The 22,894-nt window shown below is 46.5% G+C and overlaps 2 protein-coding genes across 2 annotated transcripts; both read left to right on the top strand.

Moving 5' to 3' along the window:
- The first annotated feature begins 2,230 nt into the window (after positions 1-2,230).
- LOC143833864 (vomeronasal type-2 receptor 26-like) lies at positions 2,231-11,614 on the top strand. Its single transcript, XM_077330090.1, has 6 exons — positions 2,231-2,249; positions 2,511-2,679; positions 3,574-3,862; positions 9,137-9,364; positions 9,570-9,696; positions 10,704-11,614. The coding sequence occupies exons 1-6, from the start codon at positions 2,231-2,233 to the stop codon at positions 11,612-11,614; spliced, it is 1,743 nt and encodes a 580-aa protein (XP_077186205.1).
- Positions 11,615-15,479: 3,865 nt separating this feature from the next.
- LOC143833863 (vomeronasal type-2 receptor 26-like) lies at positions 15,480-20,227 on the top strand. Its single transcript, XM_077330089.1, has 5 exons — positions 15,480-15,594; positions 16,707-16,789; positions 17,632-17,859; positions 18,092-18,218; positions 19,317-20,227. Exons 1-5 carry the CDS (start codon positions 15,480-15,482, stop codon positions 20,225-20,227), a joined length of 1,464 nt encoding a protein of 487 aa, XP_077186204.1.
- Positions 20,228-22,894: the final 2,667 nt, after the last annotated feature.

Raw genomic sequence — 22,894 nt, 5'->3', positions numbered from 1 at the left:
AGCATAATAGATCTTTGTGTCCTTACAATGAGGGATGGGCACAAACTGCCTCAAAGTCCAAATTTCAGTGCTAACTTGCCTAGTTAGGAGCATGGGAACCTTTTGTGAGTTAGTCAGCAGCCTCTTCCTCTGAGGAAGAGGGAGTGGAAAAATCAGGATCTACACCTGTGGAATGGGATCGAGCGACAGATGCAGCATATCTGCGGGGCCATCCGTCTGTCTAGGCCCCCTAACCCCGAGAGTACGGTTGTGCAATTCAGCTCCTGAAACGGCTGTTCCTGCCGGTAGCAGCCAGCCCCGCGCCGCAGGGGCGGGGGGGAGGCACAGGCGGAAGTGCGCTGGTCGATGCACAAACGCAGGTGGAGAACTCTGCGCCTGCATGTGTGTCGACTGGCACACCAGCACCCACACCTCCCCCCCCCCCGCGGTGCGGTTTCACAGAATCTTGAACCTTCACATAATCAGCCTCTCCGTCAGATGGCTATCTAGCCTTTGTTTATACATTTCCAAAGTTGGAGAATCCACCACCTCTCACCTCTTTGCATACATGACATCTGGGCTATATGGGACCTTTTGATCTGCTGCCTTGCTTTTGTATCTCGAAATTTCACACCTGCCTGAATTGAATTTGGTCTGGAAGAGTTCAAGTTTTTGGCTCCAAGGCAGATTGTATAATGGGAGTCAGGATGGGACACTCGGTGAACAATGCAATAGGAGTATAGAGGGATGAAAACCAATGGAAGTCTCAGACAGAGGTGAAAGGGAGCAGGAGGTTTTGATCACAATACATCAAGAGGAGCAGAAGCTACTTAGTCTGGAGGGTGCTGACAGGGATGGAGAGCAATACAGTGGTGTAGCTCAGAATCCCTTTGGAATAATGAGATTTTGCCCCGTTCTCTAAAAGTCAGGAGAATGGGACTCTTCCTAATCCAGTCAGTGAGGTCATTTGGGTAGAACCGAGCCCTTCCCAATTCGTATGACAAATTCTAAAAGCCACAGGATTGGTCAGTGAAGTCAGCGGGGCTTGCTCTTTAGTAGCGAATGGAAATTGGAAGGGATTTGCCGAGCTGATCCGCTTAAATCAGGCTTCTTCAGTCAAGGTTTTGTGAAACCCTGGGGTTTCTTGCTTTAGGATGCCTTGGGCTGATCCTGCGTTGAGCAGGGGGTTGGACTAGATGGCCTATATGGCCCCTTCCAACTCTATGATTCGATGATTCTATGACCCTGGAAGGGTTTCCTAAAAGGGTGGGAATTAAGGGATTTTTAATATTCGTTTCCTTGAATTTCTATACTGCCCTCCCATAAGGCTCAGGGTAGTTTACATTAAAATATATTCTTAAAATTTGTTACTGGAAGATATGACCATATATGGACATGTCACTCCCTTAAAGGGCCAGTGATCAGCCTGGAGGGGGTAGGAAGGGAAGGGCCTCTGGGTTGGCATGTATGCAACTTTTTTCCCTCAACTATATTCTCCATGATCATGCTACTTCTGGGGTTTCTTGAAGCATGAAGGCTCTTTCAACGGGTTCTCAGTGGTAAGAAAGTTGAGAAAGGCTGGTTTAAATGAACCATGTTGGATCTCTTAAAGAAAACTTGAGAAGATATAGAATTCAACAGGAAGTTTGACTGTGTTGAGACTGGACGCATTAAATATTGAGTCAATTATAAGAAAAGAATGACTTGAATGCACACTTGGTGCTTAAATCTCATTTCACTTTGAACATGACTGGTCTACTATTCAAGGTGGCCACCCCGGTGCGACCTTGTGAGGAAAAGGGTCCTAGTTTTCCCAGCAGACAAGGGATGTTCCAGTTGAACTCTATTTCTGGGGTCATGACTCTGCGAGTACCTGGTGTGGCTGTCATGGCAAACAATGGGAAAGCATTGACCACCAGGTCTCACCCCAATTTCCCATTCACCTGCTCATGGCTTCAGCTACGCTGACTTGTGTTGAAGGTTCCCCTTTCCCCTCCAAGTTAGACTAAACTCCATTGCTTCTTCCATGACCCAAGTCACCTGGGGCCATATTGGTGAGTTCTGGCAAACATGTTTTCTCCATCTCTACACCTGTGGTCAAATCCACAGGGACAGTCCAGGGCAGTGCAGTCCCTTATAATTATCCATATCATGGTGATATATTCTGTATATCCACAAAGCTCCAGGGATTCCTCAAAGGTTGACTTTGCAACCAGTAATGTAAACATGAGGACCAACAGCGGGTGATGCAATGTCTTGCAACAGGCCAGGTAAGTCTGGTTCATAAAAGACTTTTCTCCCGATGTGTTCAGGGGTTGTCCGGAGGGAGGGGATGCTGTGTCAGTGTGAAGCGTGATATCCTTCCCTTTCAATCTGACCAAGAGAGGCCTGTACTGCTCAAGTGACTACAGGCCCCATCTTTTCGGGGGAAGTTCCTTCTCTCAGTCTCTGAGAACAGGATCCTGGGAGGGGAAAAGGTGCACCCAGGCAGAGAATGGCCTTGCTTCTGCTTCTGCTGCTCCTTCTTCCAGCCTGCAGGGTGGGAAGTGCCAAATGCCCATTAGCTGGGACCACTGATGAACATGAGCCCTATAATATCTTCCGGACAGGAGACCACCTCATTGCTGGGCTCCTCACTTACGTGACTTTGAAATATCCATCACCAACCTTCGGGGAGCCTCCCTTTGTAAATTATCAGTGGTAAGTGAGTCCTCAGTAGACCTTCTCAGTTTATGTAATGGGCCAGAATTCTGGTTTCTTTCTTAGTACCAGACTTCAGTGTGCTACTTTGCTTCCATCTCCCGCATCTAATAGCTGTTTTCTATTAGAAGAGGCTGGGGGTAAAGCATCTCAAAACATCCTACCCTACTGGCAAAAAAGTCATGGATTTGGTGAGCTCACCACCGAATTATCATCAGTCTTTGAACACCAAAATGAACAACCAGCAAAGAATTGGGAATTGTAAGCATTGTTCCTACAAGAGAAGCAGAGGACTGTCCTTATGTAATAAGTTGAGGGAGAATGAAAGCCCCATTCCTGTTGGAATCAGGGGGACTTAGAATTATTCCAAGGGTAAGGTCAGATTGCCAGTCATTATTTGACTGGAGAGGCAGCCCGGATATTTGTTGTTGTTTGTTGTGTTTGTTGCGTTTTATAATACGATACAGCATTCTGACAGGTAGCCCAGCATTGAGATACTGCCCCAAAGGCTACTGCACAATACATACTCCAAGGGTCAGGATTGGCAGGGACTGTGGCTTAGTGAAGGAGCCTCTGCTTTGCATGCAGAAGGGCCCAGGTTCAATCCCTGGCATGTCCCATGAAAAAGGACCAGGCAGTCGATGACGTGAAAGACTATAGCCTGAGATCATGGACAGTTTTTGTAGACAGTTGATGGAGCAAAGGCTTCACTAAGGGCAGCTTCAACCATGCTCATATATATTTCCTTTCTTGGCTGTCACCAATTAACACAGTTTGTGTGATCATCCCTAGAAACCCTCAGAACAGCTTCTGTCCATACTAGGAAAGGCCCCACCAAGGCCCAAGTTTATGGCATCCCTAGACAATGTGACATGTATATGTGTTTTTTGGCAGGGAATTTTCGACGCAATGGCACCTCCTTGCCTTCTCAGCAGCCATTCAAGAGGTCAACCGGAATCCCGGGCTCTTACCGAAAAATATCACCCTGGGCTACACCATCTACGAGAACATTGCCCATCCCCGACTGAGCTATGATGCTTTGATAGACCTGATACCCTCTGGCCAGGAGACTGTTCCAAACTACAAATGTGGCAGACAGAATCATCTCTTGGCTGTTCTTGAAGCATGTTATTCTGTCACCTCTGACATTTCAACTCACTTGAGCACCTACAAAATTCCTCAGGTATGAATCAGAGACGGGGAAATGTCTCTGAAGACACATGGGTGCCCATCAAAATGTTTCTCATACAGATCAAAACTAGCTTTCGGGAGAGTTGAGAGGGATTTGGGAGAAAATTCAGGTATTCTGGTGGTTCATCTGCATCCCTCCCTAGATGATTTTACAAGATTTTGGATCAGACTTTGTTGATGGGGAGCAGGAGGGAGAAACGAAAGAAACTCTCTCTGCAAAAAGGGACAGTCTTTTGCAAGAGCCAGTCTAATCAATCATCTTTGGAACAAATTATATTTTGCGAGGAAGAAATTTGCATATCAATGTAATTTGGATTCATTCTAAGTGCACATTAGGAAAAATCCCTCCTCTACTAAGAATCATAGAATCATAGAGTTGGAAGGGTCTTCCTGGGTAATCTAGTCCAACCCCCTGCACAATGTAGGACATTCACAACCCTATCGCTCACCTACTGTAACCAGGTCAAATTCCCCACACCCACTGAAATGGACCCCTCAGAGGGTGAAATCTCTCTCAGAAAAGGTTTAGCCTGATCTTTGGAGTTGAAGGGTTTTGTTTGGGATCATCATCAAGCTATATGAGGTAGTTCGCTTTTGATTGACACTTGTTTGTGTGATGAATTCCAAATGTGTCCTTTTCCCCACTAGGTCAGTCATGATTCAGATTTGATCGTTTCTAAGGATAAAACTCAGTTTCCTTTTTTCTACCAAATGGTTCCAATGGAAGAAGTCCAATACCGGGGAATTGTCAGGCTGCTCCTGCATTTTCGATGGACGTGGGTTGGTCTCTTTGCTTCAGACACTGACAGCGGGGAAAAGTTCAAGGGCACCTTGACATCTCTCATGCTCAGGAGCGGCATCTGCGTTGCCTTTGAAGAGAGGATGTCCACTCAGGACTTTGAACCCCGTACTTGGTCAACAGAAAGAACGCAGCGCTTGAGTTCATTCTTCAGTCACAACCAAGTCAATGTATATGTGTTCTACGGAACATTTATGTCTGTATTATTTCTTGAATATTTAATAACACTTATTGAAGATGCCATGCTAGTCAGACTAGGTAAAATTTGGATCACAACCCTTTTGCTGGACAACCTGTTCACCTTGACGTGTAGCCCCTTTCTTAAGGTCCCTATGCATGGATCTCTCTCCATCGATTCCCAGACAAAGAAAAGAAGGATGTCTCTCTATTCACAGGCATGTCACCCCCTTTTGCAGGAGTTTCTGGGAAGAAGCTTTGATCCTGTCTACTCAAAGACCATATTTTCTGGGAGAGGCCATGTGAGATGCAGGGAGAAAGAGGGGCTGCAAGGCAGGCCCTGGGAGGTCCTCAAAGAACTCCTTCCTCCCAGGGCCTGCAATGTTTACTACTCCATCCAGGCAGTGGCACGTGCATTACATGATGCCTACTCCTCCAGGTCTGAGAGGACAATGACGGCTCGAGGACAGAAAGGAGAACATGAGCGAATCCAGCCTTGGCAGGTATCCATTACCTTTGAATTAAGAATACCAATCAGCAGTTTCTCTTTGAAAGGATTGTTGTTGTTAGTTGTGAAGTTGTGTCCGACCCATCGCGACCCCATGGACAATGATCCTCCAGGTCTTCCTGTCCTCTACCATTCCCCGGAGTCCATTTAACTTCACACCCACTGCTTCAGTGACTCCATCCAGCCACTTCATTCTCCGTCGTCCCCTTCTTCTTTTGCTCTCAATCACTCCCAGCATTAGGCTTTTCTCTAGGAACTCCTTCCTCCGCATGAGGTGGCCAAAGAATTTGAGTTTCATCTTCAGGATCTGGCCTTCTAAAGAACAGTCAGGGATGATCTCCTCTAGGACTGACCGGTTTGTTCGCTTTGCAGTCCACGGGACTCTCAAGAGAATTCTCCAGCACCAGAGTTCAAAAGCCTCAATCAGGATTATTGCTCATCTAGTCCAATATTATTGTCTCAAAGATGTCCAGTATCTCACTCCCCCAAGGAACACGCTCATAGAATCATAGTATCCTAATGTTGGAGGGGGCCATTCAGGCCATATAGCCAAGCCCCCTGATCAATGGAGGATCAGCCTTAATCATCCAGGATAAATATCTGTCCAGCCACTGCTTGAAGACCGGCAGTGAGGGGGAGCACACCACCTCCATATATAGACGATTCCAGTGCTGATGAATTTAAGAAAAAACATCTCCTCTAGTTTCCCCCTGGGTCCCCTATTACTCATCCTTTTAACTGAATTGTAACCCTCCTCCTTACCACATTTTAATTTTGCCTGGGCTGGAGTAACTAGCATGGAAAACCATCTGACAGCAGGATAACAACATTCCAAAGTAAAATATTTTCAGACAGCGCCCGTGCTAGTGTGCAGTAGAAGATTCCGGGGGCGATAGAAGGACTCAAGGATCTCTCATCCTACACATATAGGAGCAAAGGAACTATGACTCTCAAATGCTGATACCTCCCAAATCTTCTTGGTTTTCAGGTGCTGCTCGACTAGAATCTGCCAAAGGAAAAACAGGGCCCGAATCTTAGGTTAAAAAATCCACTTTTTGAAGAAATCTGAAGGTTTTAAAACATGCAGAATTTGTAATCATCAAAAGCATTGAGAAGATGAAGAAGACTTGGTTTTGTTTTGTTTTTTTTTTTATACCTTGCTTTTCTCTCCCAGAGAGAGAGCCTCTTGTGGCGCAGGGTGGTAAGGCAGCAGACATGCAGTCTGAAAGCTCTGCCCATGAGGCTGGGAGTTCGATCCCAGCAGCCGGCTCAAGGTTGACTCAGCCTTCCATCCTTCCGAGGTCGGTGAAATGAGTACCCAGCTTGCTGGGGGGTAAACGGCAATGACTGGGGAAGGCACTGGCAAACCACCCCGTATTGAGTCTGCCATGAAAACGCTGGAGGGCGTCACCCCAAGGGTCAGACATGACCCAGTGCTTGCACAGGGGATACCTTTACCTTTACCTTTCTCTCCCAGAAGGAATCTCAAAGCAGCTTACTATCACCTTCCCTTCCTCTCCCTGCAACAGACACCAGGTGAGGTAGGTGGGGCGGTGAGAGCACTGATGTTACTACTTTGTGAGAACAGCTTCTAACAGGGCTGTGACTGGCTCAAGGATGCCCAGCTGGCTGCATGTGGAGGGGTGGGAATAAAACCCGGTTTGTTAGATTAGGAGCCAGTGCTCTTACCCACCACACCATCCATTCATTTCACTGTGCTTTTGTTCTATATTTCATTGTATTCTTATTCTGTTATTGTACTTGACTGTGCATGTGATCTCATTACTGTGAACCAACCGGAATTCATATGAGGATGGTGGTACACAAAATAAATAATCATAATGATAATTATGGAATCATGGAGTTGGAAAGGATCTCCAGAGAGCCATCTTTAAAGATTCAAGCTTTATTACAGTCGTTCAGACCAAGTTATATGAAGAGCCAGCTTGGTGTTGTGGTTAGGAGTGTGGACTTCTAATTTGGCGAGCCGTGTTTGATTCCACATGCAACCAGTACAGTGACCTTGGGCTTACCACTGCACTGATAATGCTGTTCTGACTGAGAAGTAATATCAGAGCTCCCTCAGCCTCCCCTACCTCACTGGGTTTCTGTGGTGGGGAGAGAAAAGGGAAGGTGAATGTAAGACAATTTGAGATTCCTTCGGGTAGAAAAAGCGGCATATAAGAACCAACTCTTCTTCTTCTTCTTCTTCTCCTTCTTCTTTTTCTTCGTCATCTAGTTTAACCCACTTCACAAGCAGGAAACTCAAAAGTAAATAATTTCAGAAACTCATTTATGTTCCGTTGAAATATTCTTCCCAAATAGTGAGGACTTCAGAATAGACAGCATAGTAGGAAAAAAATATTGGGTGTTCCAGGATCTTAGGTGGTGGATTTCTTGGGCGATTCCGCACAAGGACCAATGTTGCCAATTGTTCACAGAATGCAGAAACGCTATATTACATACTGGAATTTTGTCATTCCGCATACCTTTATTTTTAGAGGAATATAGAAGTCCCAGTTGCGTTTCATTCATTCCCCACAGGTTTCCGGTCTCAACAAAGGAAGCAAATTTTTTCTGCGCTTCTTCCCGCCCCTGACCATCAATCAAACAGAACAAAGAGCTCCTTTCCCTTTAAGAACTATTTTTTAAAAAACCAAACACAACCGTTCCAACGAAAATGCATTCAATTGTTGCATCGGAAAGACCTTTTTGCTGGCGTAGGAGCTGGCGATTAATCGTTTACACGCTCAAGTAGAAAAAAAATCCCCCCCCCCACGGGCGTGATTTGCGGCTGAAATTACAGGCAGTGCCGAACAGGGGGATGTGTTGTGCTTGGGAACTTAGGGAGCTTTGTTTTACTTTAAATGACTTCTGTGGAGGGACTTTAGGCAGTGAAGCCTGACTCGTTCGTTGCTTTTGCAGGTTTAAGGGGGGAAAATGGCAATCGCTTCTCCAGAATTTCGGGGCAAGTACATGGGAGGGACTTTTTTCTACTGCTGCATTGAGAACGCACATGTCTTTTGCTGGTTTGTTGCAGCTTGTGCGCAGAAGTGTAGCGTTTTTTTCAGGGTTAATCCACTTTTCCCAATTCCCCGAAAAGCGCTACAACGAAGCGCTTTTTGCGGGAGTGGTGCAGGAGTGTTGCAGATTGTGTGCAACGTCATGCGGAACGTTGAATTTGTAGCGTTTACCAAAGGTAAGACTTGCTATATTTAAGTTGTGCGGAATGGCCCCTTGTATTAACCAACAAACTGTGCCCCACAATGGGCAGGGACGTCCCTCTAGATTTGAGGATGAAGCCTAGCTGTGGAAAATTTCATGGATGGCCAACACAGTTGAGTGGTTCGTTGGTTCACCTGGGATTGGGGAGATGCATGTTTAGGACCCCAGTCTGTCACGAAGCCTTCGGCTGCTTATTCCTTCTGAGACTAACATGCCTCACTCGTTGTAAGGTGGGATAATCATACTCCTGTTAATCATCTTTTGTTCATATTTATTGTATTTCTCATATAGCAAGATTACACACAGGAAGCATGTAATGCAACAAAATATGTCATCAAGAAGGGAGAACGGTTATGCGTACAGTTCAGACGCTCCTCCTAAATAGTAAGATCTACTCCATTGCAGATAGCCATCCTCCCGGTTGCTTATGTAGTGGAAAGCTTATTATAAAGCTCCAAATTTATCAAACTGATGAGTAAGAAAAAAAGCAAAGCTGGAACAAGTTTGTAGAATAGTCTTCTGTCTTCTAAACACTGTTATTTTCCCTGTGATTCTAGCTTCATCCTTTCCTGAGACGCTACCAGTTTCAAAACTCTTCTGTGGGTGGAATCGATCTGGGTGAAAATGGGGCTCTGGAAGCCAACTTAGACATTGTGAACATGATAATCTTGCGCAACCTTTCCTTCCGGAGCATCAAAGTTGGGAGCATCGAAAGACAGGCCTCGGGGGAGATGAAGCTGACCCTGGATCAAACTGCTATTGTGTGGCCCCCCTGGTACAAGCAGGTGGGGAGACTGGTTGTGTAAGGTCTAAAAATCTTCTTAGTATCATCTATGAAACCTCCCTGAGAGTCTTTGAGCCTTTCAATTTAGACAAAAGTTATCAAAGTGGCTAGCAACAAGTGCGGGGAATGTACATCTTAGAAAAATGCCCTTCCCCAATGAACCAGTTCTCCTTTCCCCAGATAAAACTCCTTGTCTTTGTCTCCAGATGCTACCTAATTCCAGGTGTGCCAAAAGCTGCCTCCCTGGATATGTGAAGGTGGCCCTGGAAGGGAAGCCCATTTGCTGCTTTGACTGTTCTCTGTGTGGAGAAGGAACCATCTCCTCTCAGGAAGGTGGGTGAAAAAAAAGGCAGGTGGGAGAAGAAAAAGGGCATCCTTCTGGCTATGCAGCTGTCACTCGAATCGCGATTACGCGTGCCCTAAAACACATGTATTAACCCTTCGGGAAGCAGGTGAGCATTGAAAGGTGGGGTAACTTAGTGTTCAGGATTGTATGCCTGTGTTTATAAAGTAAATTACACCCTTAAGACCTCAAGGCATATACATCGGTAAATTGTAAAATACTAAGAACAGACAGGTCAATTCTGTCAGACAAATCAAACTTCTCTGTGGTCTTTGCAAATACAACTGTAAGCATTGTTATGTGTCCCCCAAATAATCTGCAAACCCCTTGAATCCTGCAACCCGTTGATGTCCCTCAAGGGGTAGATGATTTTGAGCCACTTGTGCTTTTACTGGGTTGGTGTTAAGATCTAGTGGGAGAATTCCATGTTCTTCCAAGTGAAAGGGAACCTCCTCATTCAATCGCCAAGTCATGGTTTTTCCTTAGCATAATTTCAGCTATTTGTTTCTACAAGAACAGTGGTCCCCAACCTTTTTATCACCGGGGACCGGTCAATGCTTGACAATTTTACTGAAGCACGGGGTGGGGGTAGTCTTTTGCCGAGGGACGCTGCTGCCGCCTGAGCCCCTGCTCCGCTTGCTTTCCCACCAGCGCCCCTGACTTCTCTCCGCCCACTAGGGGGGGCTGCCAGCAGCAGCTGTGACTTTTGAACCAAAGTCTTTCTGAAGCCAAAACTCCTTTGGCCATCCTAACTGATGATGCTGATTGGGTGAGTGACATGGGGAGCGCCTCACTGGTCAACTTTCAGGTCCTCTTAGTGACACTCCACACCAGTAACAACAAAGCCCAATGAGACAACAAACAGTACTATAAAAATACCTTCAAAAAACAATTCTCACCCATATGGAATTTGGCTCTGTGGGATGCAGAGGAGTCCACATTGTGGTGGATATGAATTAGGTAAATATGATAGTGAAGTTTCTTCTTTTCCTTCCAGATGCAAATCGTTGCACCAAATGCCCTGAAGATCAGTATCCCAACCCAGACCACACTCGGTGCATTCCCAAAGAGGTGACTTTCCTTTCTTATGAGGAGACTTTGGGGGTTACCTTCATTGTTTTGGTCCTGTTCTTGTCCATAGCCACACTTCTGATTCTAAGAATCTTCATGAGAAATATAGACACGCCAATTGTGAAAGCCAACAACCGAGACCTCACCTTCATTCTTCTCATCTCACTCCTGCTTTCCTTCCTGTCCTGCCTTCTATTCATTGGTCAGCCAAGGAGGGTGACCTGCCTTCTCCGACAAACATCCTTCTTCACCATCTTCTCAGTTGCTGTCTCCTCAGTGTTGGCTAAAACCATCACTGTGGTGGTGGCCTTCATGGCCACCCAGCCAGGCAACAGGATGAGGAAATGGGTGGGGAAGACTCTGGCAAAGTCCATTGTCCTTTCTTGTTCCACTGTTCAGATTTGCTTCTGTTCTCTTTGGCTGGGCATCTCTCCCCCTTTCCCAGAGTTTGACATGCACTCCCAGCATGGACAGATCATATTGCAGTGCAATGAGGGGTCTGTGGCTATGTTTTATTGTGCCTTGGGCTACATGGGCTTCCTGGCTGCCATCTCCTTCACAGTGGCCTTCCTGGCCAGGAAGCTTCCTGGGGCCTTCAATGAAGCCAAGCTGATCACCTTCAGCATGCTGGTCTTCTGCAGTGTTTGGGTGTCCTTTGTGCCCACCTATCTGAGCACCAAGGGGAAATACATGGTCGCTATGCAGGTCTTCTCCATCTTGGCCTCCAGTGCTGGGCTGCTGGGCTGCATCTTCCTCCCCAAATGTTACATCATTGTAATGAGGTCTTGTCTGAATATCAAGGGCCATCTCAGGATGAAAGGTCAAGATGGAAATTGATTCTCTGGAGATATTTTTCACTTTAAACCAGTGTTGTCTGTGAAATGGACTTCACATCCATCTTGAGAGTCACAAATCATGACATCTAATTCTTTACATTATAGCTATGACCACATAATACTAGTTGTGAGCTCACCCTGCTTCCCAGTTGATTTGTATACCTGTATCCTTTTTCAATATTATAGAACATCTTGTCTTGTATGAGTTTGTGTGTTGGATGAGGGGACATTTGTGGAAGGTTTCCTGCTGTCTCATTGATTTGTTTATTTTGGACATCTTTTTTAAGACTTGATGTATTGTTCTTTTACATTCTATGTGAATCACCCTGAGCCTCAGGGGAGGGCGGCACATTAATGTAATGAATGGATGAATGAGTGAATGAGTAAGTGAGTCAACAAAGGAACAAAAAAATGAAGCAATGAATGACAGAGAATCAGCCCTCTGACTTTGTATCCCAGGCAAGGATCATTCAAGTTATGGTTTAAGTTTGTGGACAATCGATTGGAGAATTTTTGAAATGATTGACTATTAAAGAAAGTTGCACCAAACACTTGCATGTATGAATTGTATCAGACACAAACAGTTAACAACGCCGTCCTTGGTCAGACCACCATACCTCGAAGCCTCAGCTGAGGATGCCACCCCCTCCCTGTTTGGGTGAGGGACATACTTTCGTCTGCTCATGGAGACTTATGGAATCTGTGATCCATGCAGCTGTCATTTCTAGATTAGACTTCTGTAACTCATTCAATGCTGGCCTACCTTTGTCTCTTTTCCCGAAATTGCAACTGCTGCAGAATGCGGCTGTACGGGTCTTGGCCAGATCACTCTGGATTGCAGTCAGTGAGTGGAGGCAGTGAGAGACCAGAAGAGATAGGCCCCACCTATGAAAGGGGTGGAGGGCTGGAACAGGGCCCACAGACTTGGCATCTGGCAAGCAGGTGGCCGGTTCCGCCACAGGGTGATATGCCACGTTGGTGCTCACATGGCAGTGGGGCTAATCCCTGCTTATGGGTGATGTTACCATCGGTCCGTCCCATTCCTGGGCCTTGTTCAGTTTAGGGCCTCTGATGCTCCGCTGCAAGGGAATGCGGATAGCTTCCTCCTTCCCCTTTACGCTGTGGGCGCCATCGACTGCCATGCTGGGACAGGCCTGTGCGCATAGGGAAGAGCTGGCCCTTCTAGGCCCGACTTCTCCCCCACCTACGGTGTCTCCAGCAAAATCACTGAGCAGGCAGCAATCTAGTGGGCCCTTGTACCTACAAGACTGTCTCCGAGTCAGCTTGGTGTAGTGGTTAGGAGTGCGGACTTCTAACCTAGTGAACCGGGTATGATTTTGCACTCCCCCACATGCTGCTGGGTGGGTGACCTTGGGCTTGTCGCAGCACTGATAAAACTGTTTATCTGGGGTTTTTCGGAGTCTGAGGGATGTTTAAGGAGTTTCTCGATGGAAAGAAAGTTGAGAAAACTCTTATTCAAGTTAAATCTCTTAAAGAAAACTTGCGAACATATAGAATTCAATGGGAAGTGTGACGATGTTCAGACTGGATGTATAAACTATTGAGTGGATTTTAGGAAGAAAAGAAAGCGTGATTATCATGACTTTAAGAAACTGTGCTTAAGTCTGATGGGACTTTGGATGTGCCATATCTGCTTCTCAAGAACACAACAGGCCATCCCTGGTGGGACCTTGTGGCTATAAGGCAGATCCAAATTCCAATCAGACTTCAGCACAAAATACTTTGTGCTGAAGTCTGATTGGAATTTGGATCCTCCTCATCTGCTCCTCAAGGTGGCAACTGGCTACATTGTGCCTAAAAGGGCCCTCCTTTCCCCAGCAGCACTAAGCTCCTCTGGCTGATGGATACTCAAGGTGAGCTCCGTTTCTAGGGACATGACTCTACTGTTGCCTGGTGTAGTTGTCGTGGCAGCCAGTGAGAAAGCAAAAGACCCCCTGGGTCTTAACCAACCTCCCATTCCCCTGGTCAGAGCTTCTTCCGTGGCGACCTGTTCTGAAAGTTGTTTTGAGCCCTGAAAGTTAGGCCTAACTCTATTGCCTCTTCTTGGAAACATCTTTTCTCCCTCTCTGCACAGGTGGTCAAACACAGAGTCCAGGCCAGGGCAGATTCTTTCCCTTATAATTATCAATATTATGGTGATTTATTCTATAGACCAGCAAAGCTCCAGGGATTTCTCGAAGGTTCACTCTGAAAGTAGAAATGTAAACATGAGAAACAGCAGGGTAATGTAATGTCTTGCAAGAGGCAGGAAAGTCTGGGGCATAAAAGACTTTTCTCCCGGTATGTTCAGGGGTTGTGTTAGGCTTGTGATCCCTTTCTGTCTGATCAAGTCAGAGATGGTCGGCTCCAGTGACAGCAGCTGTTGTCATACCAGGGTCAACTCCTGTCAGTCTCAGACAGCCATCTCTGGGAAGGGGGAAAGGTGCACAGAGGCAAGAATGGTCTTGCTTCGCCTTTTCTTGATGCTTCTTCCAGCCTGCAGGGTGGAGAGTGCCAAATGCCCATTCACTGGGACAAGGCATGAGCCTGAACCCTTGAATTTCTTCCGGAGAGGAGACGACCTCATAGCCGGCCTTACCACTTTTGTGCTTAAGGAACTTCCATGGCCAACCTTCAGGGAGTCTCCCTTTGTAATACATCAGCGGTAAGTCAGTCCTGGGGGAAACGTTCAAATGTGTGTAAAGTGTCAGAATTCTGCTTGTTTCTTATTACCAGATTTCAGGGTGCCATTTACGTCTGTCTCCTGCATCTAAGAAAGGAGCAGATTTGGCTGTTTCCACTGCCAAGAGTCTGGAGGAGAAGCATCTTACTTCAGACTCTCCAAGCGGCAATGAAAGTCATGGCTTTGGTGAGCTCAGCACCGAATTCTCATAGGTCTTTGAACACCAAAATGAACAGCTAGCCAAGAGCCCCAGCAAGGTGATTTCTAAGCTTTATTCCTTCGAGAGAAAATGAGGATCCGATGAGTGTCCTCGCAGAATGAGTGGGGGGAGGATGGAAGCCCCATCCCTTCTGTTCGAATCAGGGGGACTTGCATTTCTTCAAAGGGCAAGGTCAGATTCCCAGTTGTTATTTGAGAGAAGATCTTTCAGGTGAAATTTCAACCCTGCTTTGATTGGCCGGGCAGCCCTTGTGCACCTAACTTTAAACAAATCAAACCTGGAACGATTATAGTAAGATTATAGTATAGATACTGCATTTCGACAGCACTGGGATACTGCGCTTATGGGTACTGGAAAATATACCATTCAGGTACCAGGACAGGCAGGGACTGTGGCTTAGTGGGGAGCCTCTGCTTTGCATGCAGAGGGGCCCAGGTTCAATCCCTGGCCTCTCCAGTTATAAAGGACCAGGCAGCCTATTACATGAAAGACTTCACCCTGAGATCCTGGAGAACCACTGTGATGAATTCCGCACTGAGGGCATAACATCGGGCTTCCCACTGGTGTTTCCACTGGGAGGACGTGGTTCAGAGTTTCCTTCCATCACACGCCCCCCTTTTTCCCAGAAGCACTGCAGGCACACACGGGTGTTGGAAGGTAGTGCATCGCAAAGACCCATCATGGTTCCTGCAGCAGAACCTGACTGTCTTCTGACACCCGGCCATGCGTTGGCAGAGGCCCCATTGGAGCCCTGGCTCCCTACGGGAAAGCTGGAGATATATGCGTTTCCCTGTTCTACTACTTCCCCATAGCTGAGTCAGGCTGGTGGCGGGGAAGCTCTTGGCCGGGGTCGAAGTCATGTGGGGTGAGAAGTTTCTCCGGATGAGCGGTATATCGGGGTGTTGACCCCGTGCAGAATCGGCTTCTCAATATTTGTAGACAGTCCTGACTTTGATGGGGCAGATGTCTGCTTCACTAAACGACAGCTTCAACTGTGCTCATACATATTCTCTTTCCTGGCTGCCACCTATTAACTCGGTTATTGTGATCATCACTGCAAACCATCAGAACATGCCAGGTAAGGCCTCAGCAAGACCCACTTTTATGTGACATTTATATGTGTTTTTTGGCAGGCTATTAACATTGCATTGGCACCTCCTTGCCTTCTCTTTAGCCATTCAAGAGGTCAACCAGAATCCCAGGCTCTTACTGAAAAATTTCACCCTGGGCTACACCATCTATGAGAACACTGTGCATACCAGTCTGAGTTATGTTGCTTTGATAGACCTGCTAAACTCTGCCCAGAAGACTGTTCCAAACTACAAATGTGGCAGACAGAATAATCTCTTGGCTGTTCTTGAATCATCTCATTCTGTCATCTCCAATTACATTTCAACACTCTTGAGCACCTACAAAATCTCTGAGGTATGAATCAAGAATGGGGCAGTGTCTCTGAAGAAACATGGGTGGATGTCAAATTTTTTCTGGTATAGATCAAAACTAACTTTCTTGAGAGTTGAGAGGGATGTGAGAGAACATTCAGGTCCTCTGGTGTTCCATCTGCATCCCTCTGTAGATGATCTTACAAGATTTTGGAACATACATTTTTGAGTTAGGAAGCAGCAGGGAGACAAAGTGAAACTCTCTCTACAGGAAGGGACAGTCTTTGGAAGAACCCTTTAGAGCAAAAGATATTTTGTGAGGGAGAAATGTGTATATCAATGTAATTGGATTGATTCTAAGTACACATAAGGGATCTTTTCCAATTAAAACTTCAATGTTGTTTCCAGGGATTCTTGACCAATGATCTGGTGAGCGTTGCATGTCTTGGGTTGTTAGGGGATGAGTTCAAACGTAGGACAGAATCCCACCTCCACTTTGGATGCTGGAAGGTCAGATCCCTTCCCCCACTGAAATGGACCCCTACAGAGGAAGAAATCTCTCTCAGAAAAGGTCTGGGCTGAAATGGATCCCTACCGTTGAAGGGTTTTTTTTCGGATGAACATTATAAATTCAGAATGTGTCCTTTCCCCCATTAGGTCAGTCATGATTCGGATTTGATTGTTTTTAAGGATAAAACTCAGTTTCCTTTTTACTACCAACTGGTTCCCACAGAAGAAGTCCAATACCGGGGAATGGTCAGGCTGCTCCTGCATTTCCGATGGACGTGGGTTGGTCTCCTTTCTTCAGACACTGACAGTGGGGAAAAGTTCAAGGGCACCTTGACCCCTCTCATGCTCAGGAGCGGCATCTGCATTGCCTTTGAAGAGAGGGTATCCATGGAAGGCCTTTATTCAAATTCTTGGTCAATAGAAAGAAGGCAGCGCTTGAGGTCATTCCTCAGTCAAGACCAAGTTAAGGTATTTGTGTTCTATGGAAATTTTTTCCTCTTAATGTATCTTGAAAAACAAATTATAGATATTGAATATGCTACAGATGTTAGACTAGGTAAAATTTGGATCACAAATCTTTTACTGGACAATCTGCATAGCTTGGCATGTTTCCCTCCCGTGGACCTGTTCCCTATGCATGGATCTCTCTCCGTCAAGACCCAGACACAGAAAAGATGGATGTCTCTCTATTCACAAGCATGTCACCCCCTTGTTGAGGAGTTTGTGGAAAAAGGATTTGATCCTGTCTCCACAACACCCGTTTTGTCTGGGAGAGGGGGCCGGAGATACAAGGAGAAAGAGGGGCTGAAAGACAGGCCCTGGGAGGTCCTCAAAGAACTTCTGCCCCCCAGGGCCTGCAATATTTACTCCTCCATCCAGGCGGTGGCACAAGCATTACATGATGCCTACTCCTCCAGGTCTGAGAGGATAACAAGAGCTGGAGGAAGGAGACGAGAACATGAGAGAATACAGCCATGGCAGGTATACATTACCCCTTGAATGAAGAATGCCAACCAACAGTTTCTCATTGAAAGGATTTTTGTGCATCTGGTCTAAGTTGGTTGTCACAGAGACTTTAGCAAATGTCTCAGGTCCGTCCCATATCTGTGTCTCTTGGGGAACTCCCTCATAGAATTGTAGAACCCTACTATGGGACGGGGCCATATGGGCCATCTAGTCCCACCCCCTTCTTCTAAACACTGCTATTCTCTCTGTGATTCTAGCTTCATCCTTTCCTGAGACGCTACCAGTTTCAAAACTCTTCTGTGGGTGGACTTGATTTGGGTGAAAATGGGGCTCTGGAAGCCAACTTGGACATTGTGAACATGATCATCTTGCGCAACCTTTCCTTCCGGAGCATCAAAGTTGGGAGCATCGAAAGAGAGGCCTCGGGGGAGATGAAGCTGTCCATGGATCAGGCTGCTATTGTGTGGCCCCCCTGGTATAAGGAGGTGGGGAGATTGGTTGTGTAAGGTCTAAATATCTATTTAGTCTAATCCATGAAACCTGCTTGAGAGTCTTCTGAGCCTTTCATTTGAAATAACAGTTATCAACTGTTGCCAGTGATAAGTGCATGGAATGGACCATTTCATCATATCCGCCTTCATAAATCTTACAAAATTGCCCTTTCCCAGTGAATGAGATCTCCTTTCCCCGGATAACGCTCTTTGTCTCTGTCTGCAGAGGATGCCTGATTCCAGGTGCACCAACAGCTGCCTCCCTGGATATGTGAAGGTGGCCCTGGAAGGGAAGCCCATTTGCTGCTTTGACTGTTCTCTGTGTGGGGAAGGAACCATCTCTTCTCAGGAAGGTGGGTGATGGGGAAAAGGTCATCCTCCTGGCTATGGAGCCAAGGGTCAGTTTTTTATTTTCTCAGCATTGTTCTAGAATTTCATGCACTAACCTTTTCCAGTTTTCAAAGGAAAGTAGAAGTAATAGTGTTGGTTCTTATATGCCGCTTTTCTATACCCAAAGGAGTCACAAAATGGCTTACAGTTGCGTTCCCTGTCCTCTCCCTACAACAGGCACCCTGCGAGATAGGTGAGGCTGACAGAGCCCTGATATTCCTGCTTGGTCAGAACATCTATTTCAGTGCTGTGTCACCCAACTGTCTGCATTTGGGGGAGTGCAGAATTGAACCCGGCTTGCGAGATTTCCAAACTTTCTCTAACACAGTGGTCCCCAACCTTTTTATCTCCAAGGACCGGTCAATGCTTGACAATTTTACTGAGGCCCGGGGGGGGGGTAGTCTTTTGCCAAGGGATGTCGCCACTGCCACCTGAGCACCTGCTCTGCTTGCTTTCCCGCCGGCACCCCTGACTTCCCGCCGCTCACTGAGGTACGCTGCCAGCAGCAGCTGCACAGTGCCATGCTGAGGGGGGCCCCAGCCATGGTGGCCGCCAGAGATCACTAAAGGTGGCAGGGCAGCCCCCAAGTGGCAGGGCAGCCCCCGAGGCAGCTGCCATGGAGGAGGACGAGGAAGAGCCGCAGCCCGGTACCGACTGATTGACGGACTGCTACCCTTCCCCGGACCGGGGGTTGGGGACCACTGCCTAGAATCCAAGGGTGGGGATCAGAGAGGAGCCAAGTGAAGAGCTCCTGGTTGTACCAGGAAGGCATCCATGACAGTCAGTTCTCTCGGGCAATTGAGGCTTCATTGGAGTTTGAAGACAAAACTGTGAGCATTGTTACATGGATCCTGTTACCTGTAGCTCTTTCAGGTCTTCTTGGTGACATTCCACACCAGTAACAATGAAATCCAAAGAGAGAACAGTTATTACTATAAAGGTACAAAACCCCCAATTCTCACCCTGATGGAATTTGGCTGTATGGATTGGAAAGGAATCCGCTTTGTGGTGGATATGAATTATATCAATATGATGCTGAAGTCTCTCCTTTTCCCTTTCAGATGCAAAGAGTTGCACCAGATGCCCAGAAGATCAGTATCCCAATCCTGACCACACTCAGTGCATTCCCAAAGTGGTGACTTTCCTTTCTTATGAGGAGAATTTGGGGGTTACCTTCATCATTTTGGTCCTGTTCTTGTCCATAGCCACACTTGTAATTCTAGGAATATTCATTCAATATATGGACACACCGATAGTCAGAGCCAACAACCGAGACCTCACCTACATTCTTCTCATCTCACTCCTGCTTTCCTTCCTGTCCTGCCTTCTATTCATCGGCCAGCCAAGGAGGCTGACCTGCCTTCTCCGACAAACAGCCTTCTGCACCATCTTCTCAGTTGCCGTCTCCTCTGTGTTGGCTAAAACGATCACTGTGGTGGTGGCCTTCACGGCCACCCAGCCAGGGAACAGGATGAGGAAGTGGGTGGGGAATAGTCTGGCAAAGTCTATTGCCCTTTCTTGTTCCTCTGTTCAGATTGGCTTCTGTGCCCTCTGGCTGGGCATCTCTCCCCCTTTCCCAGAGTTTGACATGCACTCCCAGCATGGACAAATCATATTGCAATGCAATGAAGGGTCTGTGGCCATGTTTTATGGTGCCCTGGGCTACATGGGCTTCCTGGCTGCCATCTCCTTCACAGTGGCCTTCCTGGCCAGGAAGCTTCCTGGGGCCTTCAACGAAGCCAAGCTGATCACTTTCAGCATGCTGGTCTTCTGCAGTGTTTGGGTGTCCTTTGTGCCCACCTACCTGAGCACCAAGGGGAAATACATGGTCGCCGTGCAGGTCTTCTCCATCTTGGCCTCCAGTGCTGGGCTGCTGGGCTGCATCTTCCTCCCCAAATGTTACATCATCGTAATGAGGCCTGATCTGAATATCAAAGACCATCTCAGGATGAAAGTTCAAGATGGAAGTTGATTCTCTTGAGATATTTTTCATGTTAAACCAGTGTTGTCTGTGAAATGGACTCACAAGTTAACTCTAAGCTATACTACTGAAGGAAATTCTCTTCACATCCATCTTGAGAGGCACAAATCATGAAGGTACAGGCTTTACAGTACCACTATGGCATCAGCTAATTTCCATAAAATTGTTTTCGAGCTCAAGCTGCTTCCCAGTTGACTTGTTTTGCTTTGTACTCATTCAATTATATAGAACATCTAGTATCGTGTAGTTTTTTGTGCATGAGATAAGGGATTTTTGGGTAAGAATACGTGCTGTCTCATTGATTTGTCTATTTAGAACATCTTTATTAAGTCTTCTCCACCTGCTCAGGTTCCTCAAGGCCATGAACATGAAGAGATGGTACCATTTTGATGGAACTCAGTCAATTGATAGAGGTCAGCGAGGCATTTGTTTGAGGTTGGCTGGAACCAACAACACCCGCTGGGCCCTGAAACTCTGTTCCAGGAATCCCTGAAATGAACCATAGACCTGTTTGATTGTTATCCTGCAAAACTGTTATTCTTTGTTGTTGCTGTTATGATTACCATCGCTGTATTTCTATTAGATGCAAAAACAGAGTTCGATGTATTGTTCTTTTATGTTCTATATGAACCGCCATGAGCCTCAGGGGAGGACGGAACACAAAAGGAATGAATGAATGAATGAATGAATGAATGAATGAATGAATGAATGAATGAATGCCAGTGAATCAACCCTCTGACTGAACAGAAGTCTATTCATTCCTGGTATGAAATGAACACTTTGTATCCCAAGCAAGGACCTTTCATGTGATAGTTAAATTTGTGGACAATCAATCAGAGAATTCTTGAAATACTTCAATATTAAAGAAAGATGCACCAAACAATTGCATGTATGAATTATAGGAGACACAAAGAAGTCACTTCAAACCATGTGGTGAAGCACGGAGGCACCTATCCACCCCGGCAATGAGTGTGCCCAGGCAACATGGAGTCCATCAAGGGAAATGTTCTCCACTTCGTAAAGGGGACATGGCGGGGCATGTTGCCCTGCTGCAAGAAGCTGGCATCGGCAAGGCACGGCTGCTGCCCAGCATAATAGATCTTTGTAACCTTACAATGAGGGATGGGCACAAACTGGCTCACAGTCCAAATTTCAGTGCTAACTTGCCTAGTTAGGAGCATGGGAACCTGTTGTGAGTTAGTCAGCAGCCTCCTCCTCTGAGGAAGAGGGAGTGGAAAAATCAGGATCTACACCTGTGGAATTGGATCGAGCAACAGATGCAGCATATCTGCGGGGCCATTCGTCTGTCTAGGCCCCCCAACCCCGAGAGTACGGTTGTGCAATTCAGCTCCTGAAACAGCTGTTCTTGCCAGCAGCAGGGGGGGAGGTGCAGGTGCAGTTGCGCCGTTCGAAGCACACGTGCAGGTGGAGAACTCTGCAGCTGCATGTGAGTTGACCGGCACACCAGCACCCCCCCCCACCCGCGGTGCGGTTTCACAGAACCTCAAACCTTCACAGAATCAGCCCCTCCGTCAGATGGATGTCTAGCCTCTGTTTAAAAATTCCCAAAGTTGGAGAATCCACCACCTCCCACCTCTTTGCATACATGACATCTGGGCTCTATGGGACCTTTTGATCTGCTGCCTTGCTTTTGTATCTCAAAATTTCACACCTGCCTGAATTGAATTTGGCCTGGAAGAGTTCAAGTTTTTGGCTCCAAGGCAGATTGTATAGTGGGAGTCACACTTGGTGAACAATGCAATAGGAGTATAGAGGGATGAAAACCAATGGAAGTCTCAGACAGAGGTGAAAGGGAGCAGGAGGTTTTGAACACGATACATCAAGAGGAGCAGAAGCTACTTAGTCTGGAGGGTGCTGATTGGGATGGAGAGCAATACAGTGGTGTGTAGGTCAGAATCCCTTTGGACTAATGAGATTTTGCCCCGTTCTCCAAAAGTCAGGAGAATGGGACTCCTCCTAATCCAGTCAGTGAGGTCATTTGGGTAGAACCGAGCCCTTCCCAATTTGTATGACAAATTCTAGAAGCCACAGGATTGGTCAGTGAAGTCAGCAGGGCTTGCTCTTTAGTAGCGAATGGAAATTTGAAGGGATTTGCCGAACTGATCCACTTAAATCAGGCTTTTTTTCTTGATGACCCTGGAAGGATTTCCTAAATGGGCTGGAATTAAGGGATTTTCAATATTTATTTGTTTTCTTGAATTCCTATACTGTCCTCCCATAGGGTGGTTTACATAAAAATATATTCTTCACATTTGTTATTGGATGATATGACCATATATGGACATGTCAACTATCTTAAATGGCCAATGACCGGCCGGGGGGGGGACGTAGGAAGGGGAGGGCCTCTGGGTTGGTAGCTTTTTTTCCTCAACTATATTCTCCATGATCATGCTACTTCTGGGGTTTCTTGAAACATGAAGGCTGTTTCAACGGGTTCTCAATGGTAAGAAAGTTGAGAAAGGCTGGTTTAAATGAACCATGTTGGATCTCTTAAAGAAAACTTGAGAAGATATAGAATTCAACAGGAAGTGTGACTGTGTTGAGACTGGATGTATCAAATATTGAGTCAATTATAAGAAAAGAATGACTTGAATGCACACTTGGTGCTTAAATCTCATTTCACTTTGAACATGACTG

Source organism: Paroedura picta, chromosome 3 (assembly GCF_049243985.1).
Source record: "Paroedura picta isolate Pp20150507F chromosome 3, Ppicta_v3.0, whole genome shotgun sequence".
In the NCBI taxonomy this organism is placed as follows: domain Eukaryota; kingdom Metazoa; phylum Chordata; class Lepidosauria; order Squamata; family Gekkonidae; genus Paroedura; species Paroedura picta.
This window is presented reverse-complemented; position numbering and strand designations above follow the sequence as displayed.